The 14867-nt window shown below is 35.0% G+C and overlaps 1 protein-coding gene across 7 annotated transcripts in view; it reads left to right on the plus strand.

The window, feature by feature from the left end:
* DMXL1 (Dmx like 1) overlaps positions 1 to 14867 on the plus strand; it is a 133872-nt gene that overhangs the window by 52638 nt on the left and 66367 nt on the right. For all 7 annotated transcript variants that reach the window (XM_042982635.1, XM_042982636.1, XM_007086873.3 and 4 more), the window contains exons 14-23: positions 508 to 597; positions 682 to 784; positions 3237 to 3356; positions 3648 to 3869; positions 5996 to 7681; positions 8975 to 9082; positions 10993 to 11162; positions 11721 to 11818; positions 12613 to 12778; positions 13485 to 13746. In XM_042982635.1, coding sequence (XP_042838569.1) covers positions 508 to 597; positions 682 to 784; positions 3237 to 3356; positions 3648 to 3869; positions 5996 to 7681; positions 8975 to 9082; positions 10993 to 11162; positions 11721 to 11818; positions 12613 to 12778; positions 13485 to 13746 — 3025 coding nt within the window. The remainder of the gene's footprint in view (positions 1 to 507; positions 598 to 681; positions 785 to 3236; positions 3357 to 3647; positions 3870 to 5995; positions 7682 to 8974; positions 9083 to 10992; positions 11163 to 11720; positions 11819 to 12612; positions 12779 to 13484; positions 13747 to 14867) is intronic.

Consider the following 14867-nt stretch of genomic DNA (forward strand, 5'->3'; position numbering starts at 1 on the left):
TCAGGTCATGATCTCGCGGTTTATGAGTTCGAACCCCGTGCCGGGCTCTGTTCTGACAGCTCAGAGCCTGGAGCCTGCTTCGGATTCTGTGTTTCCTCTCTCTTTGCCCCTCCCATGCTCAGGCTCTGTCTCTCTCGGTCTCTCAGTAATATATAAACGGTAAAAAAAAAAAATTTTTTTAAATTAATGCCTGAAAAGCATTGATTCTTAGAATATTTCCATGAGATTGAAGTCAGTCCTTCATATTTATAGATGTGAAATATTCTTTCCCCTAGCAGTCACCGCACACTGCTTTTGTTTTTCTCTGTACCAACTGAGCCATAATTCTTATTCATTCCAACATAATTAGGTAAGGTAAAGTCCCAGAATGTTTATGATGAGAGCAACTTAGGGACTTATTTAGCCCCACTTGAACTTATTTCTCTACTATGCCTGAAATTTCATGTTAATTATTTTTTAATTTAATTGTTTAATAAAGGAGATACCATTTTTTTTTTTTTTAAACAGAAATATGTTGGTGAAGTGTTTAACATAGTAAGTCAGCAGTCAACAGCCAGGCCAGGATGCATTATCGCATTAGATCCCATTACCAAACTTGTAAGTATTATTTTTCTGGCCACTTAGCATTAGGTAAATAACACATATGTCAACTTATATATGTTGGTATTTATTTACATTCAGCAAGGCAGAAAAACCCAGCTGCTTCATGTTTTTCAAGAAGATTTCATTTTGAATAACCTCGAGAAGAAAAGTCTGGGAAAAGACAGAATATTGTCTGATGCAGGTAAAGAATAATTTTTTTATGAAGTGAGAAATATTATCTAGAGTATATTAAGCAGTTAATGAAGATAAGTTGATATAGTATTTCATACCATCTATGTGAACTTAAAATTTTCCTATGTAGGTTTCTGATATTATTTAGCATATAAATACCAGTATTTTGGGGCGCTTGGGTGGCTCAGTCGGTTGAGCGTCCTTCTTTGGCTCGGGTCATGATCTCATGGTGGTGAGTTCAAGCGCCACATTGGACTTTGCATTAAAAAAGCGCAGAGCCTGCTTTGGATTCCCTGTCTCCCTCTCTCTCTGCCCCTTTCCCTCAAAAATAAACATTAAAACAAAAAATTTTAAAGCAGTAGCTTAAAACTTCAAATTATAAAGACTAAGTGTCTTAATACTTTCAAGTTAAACATTTAAAAAAATTATATTAAACTCCTACACTCAGAATTAACTGTTACTTTTCATAAAGGAAAACAGAACAAAATGAAACTAAAATTTCTTGGTCATCAGTTTCACGTACGGAGCCAAACCAAACTCAGAAATGACTTTCCTTGCACATGAACCATACATACAGCTTGTGCCTGCTGCTTTTGTTTTCCAGGTTTTTTGTTTGTTCGTTGGTTTTGGTTTTTTGTGCCTGTTGCTTTTAAAAGTCCATTATTAAGCCTCAAGTAATATTATTTTCATTTTATATTTGTTCCTGATTATTTGTCTTACTCCTCTTGTGCATTATTTCTTAATTCTACCTTTTTCTATTTTTCTTTTCTTTTGAGTTTCGCACCATTATGTCAAATATCTAATTTCTTACCACTGTTTTCACTTAGTCTGTCATTTTCTCTGAGAATTCATGAACTGTGCAACAACACAGTGCTTTGGTAAGTTCTGAATATAAGGATAGAAAGATACTAAAATTGGTAAATAAAGATGTCAGGTACAAGATAAAGGGTTATTTATATCAACAAAATGTTCTTTATAATTCCTTTCATATATTAAAATATTAATAATATTAATATTGTAATGATCCAAATCTCTTTAAGGTTTTTAAAAGAAATTACTCTCTTATGCTTAAGGTTGAGTTTGTTGTGATCATAATCTATTCCAGCATTTTCTTTTCTATGAGTCTTTAATTTTAAACTTTTTTTTTCTCTTTAAGTCTTTTTTCTAGTTTTTCTTAAAATATTCAGGGAATTCTTACTTTTACTCAAAAGCTATTATCTTCATTATTGCAGTTTTCTAGAAAACACCCAAAATGTTCATCTTATTTTGCTATAATGTTAAGAAGAGAAGAAATATTTCACAGATACTTTCATTAATAGGACATTCTTTCTTGTTAGTAAAATTATCAGAAATAGATTGATCTCTGATCTTTTGTCTTTAGTTATTATCCCTTATCCTTTCCCTCCCCTTAATTCTTGTGCTGTAAATGCCTAACTCACCTGGAACACGTTACCAAAGTTACCTTTTCATTTAGTCTTGTAACACAATATGATTTGTGTGTGTTTTTTTTTCCTGATTTTTATATGCTGTATGGTTTTAAATAGTTTCTATAATTTTTCTTTACATAATTTTGTACATAATGAAGATTAGCTTGTAACCAAGAAGACTTGGATAAAATTTATCATTAAACCAGGTCCATTTTATTTCAGTTAATAATGAGTCACTGATTTTATATTTTAGTTGCAGTTTTTTGGTTTATTTTGAGCAGCTTATGCCCTGCTTAAATCATGGAGTTTTGACCAAGAAAAATTTTCTTAAATAATATGATGAATAATTAAATAAATACTTTTTTTTGGTTTGGTTCTTAGATAAACATCATTAATAGATCATTCCATTATGGAAGTTATTTACTTTGAATTGTGTTTGGCAACACAATTTTAATCATGGTAGTAGTGCTCATTAAAAAAATTTTTTTTAATGTTTATTTGATTTTGAGAGAGAGTGAGACAGAGCACAGGCAGGGGAGGGGCAGAGAGAGAGGGAGACACAGAATCTGAAGCAGGCTGCAGGCTCCCAGCTGTTAGCACAGAGCCCGGCAGGTCTGGAATCTAGGAACTGTGAGATCATGACTTGAGCCGAAGTCTGATGCTTAACTGACTGAGCCACCCAGGCACCCCATTATGTGTTCATTTAAAGTATGTGTCACATCGTCTCTGTTCAGAAATTTCCTTATTATAGTGTAACCTATGTGAATGATGTGACAGTGATGACTGTGATATGTGATTTTTTAAGCCTGTCAATTCAAAGATGAAATTTAAGCATAGCATACATATAATTGTTAAAATTTCAAGTTGATAGAAATTCATGTGGTAAAAAAGTTGATTGCACTCTATAATGTTACTTTCTATGTAGAATTTTAGGTAAGGGTTTTAATTTTTTTTAATTCACTTATTTTAACTTGGTGTATTTAATAAGTTGTCTCATTTATCCATGTTAATGGTGAAAATTATTAATACCAACAGGCAGCTCACCTAATGGATTTTCTGAGAAATTCTACCTAATTGTAATAGAGTGCACCCAAGACAACCAATCATTGTTACACATGTGGAATTTACATTTAAAGTCCATTCCTGTCTCATTAGGTGAGTCTTTTTAATTTTTTTTGAACTTTAGGCTTAAATTAACAAATTATATGTGGTTAGATAGTTCACTGCATATTTTTTAAAGCTATTCTTATTGAGTGAAGGTAACTGTAGTTTATTCAATTAATTGAAAAAGCAAACTGATTCTCTCATTTTCTTATTGTAAAAAATCATATTAGTATGTTTTAAAATCTTTTATAAGGCTTTTGGATTATAAAATGTAGTAATTTTAATACTTACAGGGATTCCCCCTTTCCCCCTGGTTTTTGGTTCTTTTCTTATGTTTTATAGATGAAAAAGTAGATACAAAAATATCTGAAGCAGTTTGGCAACCAGAAGAACATTATTCGTCTTCTCCAGAGAAGATCCTGTCTCCTTTTTCACAGAAGTATCAGGCTTGCAGAGCAAATCTCCAGAGTACCAGCAAGTTAACTCTGTCTTCAGAAATGGTTTATAGCCAAGAATTGAATTTGCCAGAAGGAGTTGAGATAATAAGTGTTAAGCCATCAGCAGGTTTGTAAAGTTTGTAAAAAGAGACTACTCAAACTTTGTAATCTATGAATATTCAGTAAGGTATTTAAAAAGAGGCATAGCTACCTGTTCTTAAATGCACATGGAAGCAGAAATGGAAACACTCTCTTTACCTTAAACTGAAAACTTAGGTTCTCATTATGTTTTCAGATGTCTGACATTTGTCAGCGAGTTGTAGCATTAAGTAGTGATTTCCAAAACAAATTTTCATGATGTCTTTATGAAGAAAAACTGAGCGTTTCCAGGGCAGAGATAGTAACAAGTTTGTGCCTTATTTGCCAACTTTGATAATGTTGGTCGTGGCTGCCTGGAGCTGTGTGCTCTGAGGGATTTTGAGTGGGTCGTTCCTCGTAATATTTATCATCTTTAATCTAGAGCAGTGGTTCTCAAAATGTGATCTCCAGACCAGCAGCATCAGCATTATCTGGGAACTTGTTAGAAATAAAAATTCTTGGGCTACACCCTCCCAGGTGTACTGAATCACAAATGCTGGTGCACCTCACAGGCTGTTTCAACAAGGGTCCCAGGTGATTCTAATTCATACAATAGATGAAGAACCACGATTCTAGGGTATCAGGAAAACCAAGACAAAATCACCTTTTATTACGCACTTCTTTGAGTTTCATAGTCACAGTGTGCATTTGGTCTTTTCTACTTCTCTGTCATTTTTTGAACTGATGACTTTGAATGCTTTTCAATTTGCCATGCCATTATCAAATACTTTTCTCATCGGTGAAGTTAGGAGCTGGGGTATTAACATTGTTTTAATAACTTGTAATTTTGTTTCTTTGTATATTTTACTGAAAGAAGCATTAATGCAAAGAAAAAGTTTGAAAAAGAATGATGTTTGTATTGACACAATTTTAAGAACTGTTCCCTTAGCCAGAATAGTTGGATCTTCACTACTGAACTCCAATTAAAATAATATGGGAAATCTAAGAGAAATATTTCTAAAAACAGCCCTCTTATTTAACTTTGGCCCAACTTGAGTTTGGCAGAAGAGTAGGAGTTCTAGGGAAAAAGGAGAAATTCATTTTGTTTGGCAAAAAATAGCATAGAGAAAAAGCGTTTTTCCTAGTCTTAATTTTTTTTTTTAATATCAAAACTATTAAGGTCAGCTACTCTCTACTCAGCTCAGACATACCAATGGACAATGCTAATTGTGTCCTTTCACAACACTGCTATCCTCCATGAGGACTTAAAAAAAACTTTATTAAAATTATGTTGAAATGCTTTTAAAATATGATAGATATCTTATATAACATTTCTATGTTGTAATTAGTTCATGGGTTAGCAAACTATGGGCTACCTACCTGTTTTGTAAATAAGTTTGATTGAACATAGCTACTCGTATTTGTCTACTTTTGTGTATACCTGCTTTTGCTCTAGACTCCTAGAGTGGAATAGATGCATCAGAGACCCTGTGGCTAGGAACCTAAAATAGTCACTACCATCTTGAAGAAAAAGAAGTTTGCCAGTAGTTTAGGAAATTAAAAGAGTGTGTCATTACATTAAGGATGGCAAATGTTTTGTCCCACTTAAGAATCTTCTCAGCATCAGTAATGTCACATAGACATCAGTTACGGAGGGCTCACCTAGTACTTCAGTAAGCATGGGCTGCTTACAAAATTGTATTGAAAAAGATGAAAGAGAAGGAGCCAGGAAATGTTGACACAGTTTTAAAAATATATTGGTATCTTTAAAATGAGATGCATACTAATATATAAAATGAGCAGAGTTGAAAAGACTACTGGCTTGAGAAACCAGCATTAGATTTCAGGTTTTCTAACTCTGCGTCATTCTAGCTTGTGTTTGATTTAGTGTAAGATACATCATACATTTGGTCAAAGGTCCTTACCTATTAAATGTAGGAATTGAAGCAGACCACCTCAGAGTTCTCTTCCAGTTCTCAGTTTTGGTAATATTGCCCTTTATGTATACCTTTTTGACGTCACTGAAAGCATTTTACTGATCTTGTTGACTCTTAAACTAAATATAGGCTGTCACGTTGTTAACAGGAGTTCGTACAAAGACTAAAACCTTTAGTACATGAAAACAGAAATACTTATCCAATTTGACATTTTGTTAATAGATCATTTTTGTTTTAGGACATCTGAGTTCTTCTTCCATATATCCTGTGTGCAGTGCTCCTTATTTATTGGCAACTTCATGCTCGGATGAGAAAGTAAGATTCTGGAGATGCAGAGTAACAGATGGAGAATCTGCCACATTGAAGAATGGAAAAATGGATCTTGTATACATTTGGGAAGAATGGCCGTTACTTATTGAGGATGGACTTCATAGCAATAGTAGTATAACCGTCCCTGGTAGGCCTGTAGAAGTTAGCTGTGCACATACAAATCGGTTAGCAGTAGCTTATAAGCAGCCTGCATCTAATAGTAGGTCTTCTCAGGACTTCTTGATGCATGTAAGCATTTTTGAATGTGAGTCTACAGGAGGTTCCTGTTGGGTCCTTGAACAGACAATTCATTTAGACGAATTAAATACAGTGTTAGATTCTGGCATTAGTATTGATAGCAACTTAGTGGCTTACAATAAGCAAGAGGTGTATTTCTCCAGTAAAGAGAGTATCACATCCAACACAAAGCATTTAGTTCACTTAGATTGGATGTCCAGAGAGGATGGTTCTCATATCCTCACTGTAGGAATTGGATCAAAACTTTTTATGTATGGACCCCTGGCTGGCAAGGTACAAGAACAGGCTGGTAAGGAAAGCCTCGCATTTCCTCTCTGGGAAAGCACTAAAGCTGTGCCTCTTTCTAAATTTGTGCTATTAAGAAGTATGGATTTGGTTTCTTCAGTAGAAGGCTCTCCACCTTTTCCTGTTTCTTTGTCATGGGTCCGGGATGGCATCCTGGTGGTAGGCATGGACTGTGAAATGCATGTATATTCCCAGTGGCAGCCATCTTCTAAACAAGAACCCGTTGTCACAGAGTCCTACAATGGGAGCACTCCATCTATAATAAGTTTAATAAAACAGAGTAACTCATCAAGTTCTGGATTACATCCTCCAAAGAAAACTCTGACTCGATCCATGACCAGTCTTGCACAGAAAATCTGTGGAAAGAGAACTGCCTTTGATCCTTCTGTAGACACAGAAGATTCAGGTCTTTTTGAAGCAGCTCATGTTCTTTCCCCAACTTTACCTCAGTACCATCCTTTGCAGCTTTTAGAACTCATGGACCTTGGCAAAGTTCGGAGAGCAAAGGCCATCTTGTCGCACCTTGTCAAGTGCATTGCTGGAGAGGTTGTGGCTCTGAATGAAGCCGAATCCAACCACGAGCGTCGCCTTAGATCTCTCACCATCAGTGCTAGTGGAAGCACTACCAGAGATCCCCAGGCTTTCAACAAAAGTGAAAATACAGATTATACAGAAATAGATTCTGTCCCTCCGCTTCCTTTATATGCCTTACTTGCAGCAGATGACGATAGCTGTTATGCGTCTTTAGAGAAATCTAGTAATCAAAGTACTTTAAACAACTCAAACCAGTTGTCAAAAGAAAGTTATGATGAGCTTTTTCAGATCCCGACTTTAATGACTGATAATCATGTGTTAGAGACAGATGAAGAAAACACAAAGCCCAGGGTTATCGACCTTTCACAATACAGTCCAACTTACTTTGGTCCTGAGCACGCTCAGGTTCTCTCTGGCCACTTACTTCATTCTAGTTTACCAGGACTCAGCCGGATGGAGCAGATGTCTCTGATGGCCTTAGCAGACACAATCGCAACTACCAGCACTGATATCGGAGAAAGCAGAGACAGAAGCCAAGGTAAAACTAAACTAGGTACAGGAGTGGCAGAACAGCTGGTCACCGTTCTACTTACTTATGCAGAAAATAATCTTAAGTAATTTTTATAAAAATTATGCCCAGGACGGTTTTTAAAATCATTATTACTATACCTTCATGATAGTTTTAACTTTAATAGATACTATTTTTCCGTAAATCATAGTACTTTGAGAGAGTATGCAGAGAGTCACTATGCCAGTCATTTTTGCCTGATGTCTGCTTAATAATGTTAAAGATCCAATCGAATCCTTTTGAGTTTGGCAAAAGTTAACCTTCTTGTTAAATAATCACTTTAAATACCTGAAAGTAAAAGGTGCTTTCTGCTTTTTCTCCTGTTGTAATCACTGTTAATTTTTTTTTTTTTTTTAAGTTTAGAAGAGAGTTTGCATGCATGTAGAGAGGTTGAGGGGCAGAGAGAGAGAGAGAGGGAGAGAGTCCCAAGCATGCTCCATGCTATCATTGTGGAGCCTGACGCGGGGCTCAATCCCACAGACCTTGAGATCCTGACCTGGGCAGAAACCCATAAATTGGATACTTAACCGAGTGAGCCAGCCAGGTGCCCCTGTTAATGGGTTTTTAAAATATTGAGGTTCTTTAAAATTAGCAGTAATGTATACTCCTGCTTAGCATAACAAAAATAAGTATAATAAAATTAGGTCTTTTCCTCACCCAGAGAGCATTTTTTTCTTCTTAATCTGAGTTACAAAAAAAAAAAAAAATTGGAAGGTAGAATTCCCATCAGATCTCAGTAAGATTTGAAATTAACAAGTCTGGCCTTGTGCATAGGTCAGTAGGATGCGCCCCTTGAACTGTGTTTGAAAGGAAAATACGTAACTATTTTTTCCTATGTTAGCAGTTGATTATTGGGATGGGTCTATGGCTTGAATCAACATGGAATTGCAGACTGAAGGTTAAACTATTTTAAAATTTAGTTACATTTTAATTTAAACAAGATCAGATCAGAGGAGGTTGGGAGGAGGTTGAGTTATGAAAAATATCGCTAACCCCGAGTCAATTCATTCCCTTTAATATTTTTCAAAATATCTAACTGTACTACTTTGGTCTGTGATGTTTGTTTGTGTAGACAAAGGAAATATTAGATAATAATTAGACCGGTAACTTTTGTTGGTTTCAGAATGTTTTGTTCCTGTATTTGGTGCTGTGACATATGCCACATGCCAGAATTATTAACATTTACTTGAAGTTTGGTCATGAAATTGTTTTCTTATAAATACAAAAAAGTAAATACTTTGTTATTGTTTTTGTTGTTCATAGGTGGAGAAACTCTCGATGAATGTGGGTTAAAATTTCTTTTAGCTGTTCGACTTCATACGTTCCTTACAACTTCCCTTCCAGCTTACCGAGCTCAGCTCCTTCACCAAGGTGATTTTGGTAGTAATCTATTAAAAGGAAAGAGAGTTAAAGTAGAGAGGCTTGAGAACATTTTGCCCAGATATGACAATGACAAATTTGACACATTTTAAGTGTCCTTAACTTACTTGTAAAAATATTTATTTCCATTTAATTTTCTTTGCTTAAAATACTGGAATTTTTTTGGTAGATGGAAAGACTTAATGAAGAAATGGGTATTGGGCAGTTAAATAATCTGTGTTACATTTTCAAATGCGTCATACATTTAAGACCAATTAATACTGTTTTATTCTCTTCAACTTGTTTAGATTTTCTTCTTTGCTCTATTTAACATTTATCAAAGTTCAGTTTTCTACCCAAAATTTGAGTAACATTTTTGTTCCAGAAATAATAGTTTTTAATTGTCTTACATAAAGAGTATAGAACATAGAAAGGGAAAATTCACTCACCCCAAAACTACTGTTAATATTAATGTGTATTTCAGATGTTAGTTCATTAACCTTTCAGATACTCTCATATACCTTAGGCCTTAAATTAACAGAAATATTTGACTTAAGTTTAAGGTAACTTAAAACAGGGTATTTCTTGGCTTATTGCCCAGGAAGTTCAGAGGTACAGCTGGGTTCCAGCATTACTGGAGCTACAGGGTTAAACAGTGTTATTGGGACAGAGGTTAGCCTCTTCTTATTGATGTCTGTCTGTCTCTTGCTTTCTCTTTTCCTTTCTTTCTGTCTTTCTCCTCCCTCCTTCCCTTCATTTTGTATTTAGCTTTGGAAAAGTACTAAAATTCTAAATCTAATCGTTTAATTATTTGTGAAATATTACTGAACTTAGTTGAGAGATAATAGACATCTAAAAACAGTTCAGAATAGCAGTCCATTTACTGCATAGGTGTTTTTCTTTTTTTTAATTTCTATATTTCTTTCCAAGGAAAGAAAGTATAGTGGGCATTTCAGATTCCTTGGCATTTGCTATCAGATTAAAATTTTGAGTCCATATATGTTCAAAGCCACATCTTATAATTAAGCATGTACTTCACCCAGAAATACCAAAGAAAATGAACTCTCTGAAGAGACCAAATGGAAGCTGAACAGTAAGCCCCAAATGTAGGGGCCAGTAGGTTAAGAGAATTGCTGATGTAAATGATACTGTGTGCATAAAAAAGTGTCTGACTAATGTGGTGATAAGGGGTAATAATAGTTATTATTCTAAATGCCTTAACTCTGATATTTCAAATGCTTTAAGATTCTATTCTAAATGCTTAAACTCTGGTATTTTAATCCTCACAACAATGTAATAAGGTAGTGCTGTGATTATTCACATTTTATAAATGAGGCAGTTGAGCAATCAGGAGTCGAAGTAATTTGTCCACAGTTACATAGTTAGGGATGGATCTGGGTTTATTGTATCATCTGATTCCAGAGTCTACCCTGTTAAGTTCTTTTCAGAGAGGTGTCCTATCTACTTGATGCTGTTTTAATTCCATGTTATTCAATCCACAAAACAAACATTGACCAAAGGAAAGTGAGAATCAGCTGTGAATAACAGTCATTCCAGCATAGAATAGTACGTTAAATGTTTCTCATTTTCTAAGGAAAGATCATGGGTAATAGCTAGAGAGCAAAAATAATCAGAAAAATAGCATTTTCCATAAAACATTTTTTCTTACCTTTTTTAAAAATAGGTGTTTTAATCATAGAAAATATGTGCTTATTATAAAAAATAGTGAAGTGATAGAGTTGTTAGGAGAAACAACGAAAGAAAAAACCTATTTCCTCCAACCCTAAAGTCTTAATTGTGCTTCTGTGAGTCCCATAAAGAGTTGAGACTTCCTTATGACAGATATGGCACACACATTTCTGATAATCATTATATAAACATATTTATATTTCCCATGAACATTATTTTTGACATTTATTCAGGCCTGTCTACTAGTCATTTTGCCTGGGCGTTTCACTCGGTAGCAGAGGAGGAACTGCTGAGCATGCTGCCGGCCATGCAGAAAGATGATCCCACCTGGTCGGAACTGAGAGCCATGGGCGTGGGGTGGTGGGTCCGGAACACCCGCACCTTACGCAAGTGCATAGAAAAGGTAAGTTGTATTTTATTGTGGTAGAAAAATGAAGTAATTAATGTATTTTAGGTGTTGCTTTAAAGAACATTCCTTACTCCCTTTCTTGTTTCTATTTTTTAAGTGAATCAGTAAAATGCTTTGAAATAGCCATGATATTTCAAAATATCTCATTAATACAGGATTTTAATGTTTATATTCTAATTCTTCCATTGTAGTTGATACATTTACTTAGTATGTGTCTGATTTTTACAAAATGATGTGTATACATCTTGGAAAAGTAAAATAGTACTGAGGAGCTTGTACTGAAGAGCATTGTCCATGTGTTCCCACCTCTCTGTGTCTTTGGAGGCCACCACCCTGAATTACTTTTGAAATTATAAAAAATGCATGCGTTCAAGTGTAAAATACGTGTATATGTGTGCGTATGTATACATAAACATCCATGCATTCGTGCACATATTTTCTTAATTCATTGGTCATTGAAATAATGTGTGTCGGTGTGGTATGTGAGAGAAGTTATTTTGTTTGTTTAAAAATTGTTTCCGTGAAATTTTGACCAACATTTTCTAATTATAGGTAGCTAAAGCAGCCTTTTATAGAAAGAATGATCCTTTAGATGCTGCCATTTTTTACCTTGCAATGAGAAAGAAAGCTGTGATTTGGGGCTTATATAGGTAGGTAAGAAAACTGCTTCAAAATGGAAAACTTTTCGTAAGGAACAAGTGTATGAAATAAAGTCAAGATTTGTTGTTCTTGTTAATTGTGATTCATGTACATTCTTAGTTACTTTTGTGTTTAGGGAGACATTCATAGGAAAGAAGCCCAAGTGTTTTCCAGAATAGAAAAATCTTGATGATATCACTTTAGGTTTTAGGTTTATCAGTCCAGGAAACCATTTTCTTACTTATTGTAAGAACTTCTCATGGTACTTCTTTGGAACAAAGAACTAAACCAAAGACTTGTCTCTGTAGTGGGGAAGAAGACGAATTGGTGGAATCTGGAACAGGCATCTACCCTCTGCCCTATTATAGATTCATGGACCAGGCTATCCCTCCAAACTACCCTCCTCCTGTGGGCCCTGACCCCACTCTTGAGCAAGGATCACTTGGAATTTTCTCTTTCACTTGTTCTCAGCAAGACTTGATAAACATGATTACTAAAAATAGTTCACCATTTATTTCACACTCTGTTCCACGTGAATCTATATGAATACAACTTTGAGGGGAAAATCATGGGCACCAGTCAGTTTTCTCAGAGACTAGATCTTTTAGGATTGTTTTGAATCAGGATAAATTCCTTAGGTTTTGATCACCAGTAATCCTCCAGTGGGCAGGCAGATGTATAGTAATCCATACATGGGCAAGTGTTTCCTTTGAGTCTTAACTTGTAAATGGCTAACTTTATAAAATTGGTTCTGACTGTGGAAACATTGTGCTTCAAAATTTTCATACATTTTTTTTCTTTATAGATCCCAAAAAGACACCAAGATGACACAGTTTTTTGGACACAATTTTGAGGATGAGAGATGGCGTAAAGCAGCTTTAAAGAATGCCTTTTCTTTGTTAGGCAAACAAAGATTTGAACATTCTGCAGCATTTTTTCTTTTAGCTGGTTGCCTCAGAGATGCAATTGAGGTAATGATGAAACTTTTTTAATAAAAGCATTGTTGGGGTGCCTGGATGGCTCAGTTTGTTGAGTGTCTGACTTTGGCTTGGGTTGTGATTTCGCAGTTTGTGTGTTGGGACATGATTTCGGACGTCAGGCTCTGTGCTGGCAGCTCAGAGCCTGGAGCCTGCTTCAGATTCTGTGTCTCCCTCTCTCTCTGCCCCTCCCCTGCTTGCACTCTGTCTCTCTCTCTCTCTCCCAAAAGTAAATAAACATGAAAAGAAGCATTGTCAGCCTTTTAAGCTTTTTATGTAGGCTTAAATTTTTATTTTTTAATTTGATTTAAGAATAGCAGAAATTGCATAAGGTTAATAAATACATAGTAATATTTAATAGTGACTTTTAAAAATCCTATCATCTAGGGGTGCCTGGGTGGCTCAGTTGGTTAAGTGTCTGACTTCAGCTCAGGTCACGATCTCACAGTTCAAGCCCCACATCAGGCTCTGTGCTGACAGCTCAGAGCCTGGAGCCTGTTTCCAGTTCTGTGTCTCCCTTCTTTCTCTGCCCCTCCCCTGCTCACACTCTGTCTCCCTCTCTCTCAAGAATAAATATTTTTAAAAATTTCAGATACTAACAGTGCTTTTTTTTTTCATCTGTTATTAGTGAGTCAGTCGAGTTTATCTTAAAATGAAAGATGCTTCTGCTTATTGATAACCAGTATTTCTCTTTTTGAAGGTATGTCTTGAGAAACTGAATGACATTCAGTTGGCTCTTGTAATAGCAAGACTCTATGAGTCTGAATTTGATACATCTGCAACATATAAATCTATTTTACGTAAAAAAATTTTGGGAATTGATTCTCCTGTCAGTGAACTCAATTCATTGAACATAAGTATGCATTATGATCCTTTTCTTCGGAGTATGGCATATTGGATTTTGGAAGATTATAGTGGTGCTCTGGAAACATTAATAAAGCAACCAGTCAGAGAGGATGATGGTAAGCTGCATTTCTAAGATGTTAATAATACAGAGTTGTTTTAGTATTTGCTGGGTGCAGAACACACTGTTGGGTGCTAAGGGTAATACAAAGCAAGTTGAAAACATGGTCTAAGACTTTTAAGATTTAGTTGGGGACACAGAGTTATGTATATACAGTTTTTTTTGTTTTTTTTTTTTTTTTAGGAAAATCCTTTTTTCAGAAAAATCCTTTGAAAACCAAGAACTTTGGATTTTCTGTTTTTATAAAATCAGTGTATTCGACATAAATATTATCAACATTTGAATATAAATTTTGAGGAAAGTAGTGATAGAAAATCCATTTTTCTCAGGTGCAAGTTTGTGTGTTAATTAGTTTCGGAATTTTTATAATAAAAATACATTCTTTAAAGAAAGTTGACAAGTGATAGGATTAGTTTTTTATGAGATGAGTGAGGTAGAGAATTTTTTATAATTTACTTTTTTTAAGATCTCCTTTTGTTTTAGAAATCCCTTTTGCTTAAGCTTTTCTAGAGGTTAGTATAAAATGGAATCTTTGTATCAAATCATATAAAAATGATGGGATATGCTTTTCAAATATTTTTCCATAGGTAGAATTGAATTATTTGTAATAGCTGGTATCCTTGGTGTCAGTCATATCACTTGAAGTACTAATTGGAAAAGATTTTAGTTGATAGGTTTTTACATAGCATCATTTAATGAGGAATATCACGAGTCTTACTGTGAGAGAATTGTGAGAAAGCCACGTTCAGTTGTTGAAATGTCCTGGCCATCTGAGCTAAAGATTTCCAAACTGACTTGTCTGTAATGAAAGGGGAAAAGAAAAGGCCTTTGCCGGTCACTTTTTTATACCTACTCATATTCATGTCAAAAGTGTATTTTGATTTGGGATTAATAAATGATCACATACTTTTAGAGTCAAATTCTCTATTCTAGAAGAAAATTTTAAAAGGTAATAGTGGCTTGGACTGGAATAATAAGAGCGGAGGCTCAGAAAAATGGTGGGATTTGGAATATAATTTTCAGGTAAACTAGGTAGGATTGGATGTGAAGGGAGTAAGAGTCAAGGATAACTCCTGGATTTTTAGCTTGAGGTAAATGGTATGAGGAAAACCAGGAGCA

This window comes from Panthera tigris, chromosome A1, assembly GCF_018350195.1.
Source record: "Panthera tigris isolate Pti1 chromosome A1, P.tigris_Pti1_mat1.1, whole genome shotgun sequence".
NCBI lineage: Eukaryota > Metazoa > Chordata > Mammalia > Carnivora > Felidae > Panthera > Panthera tigris.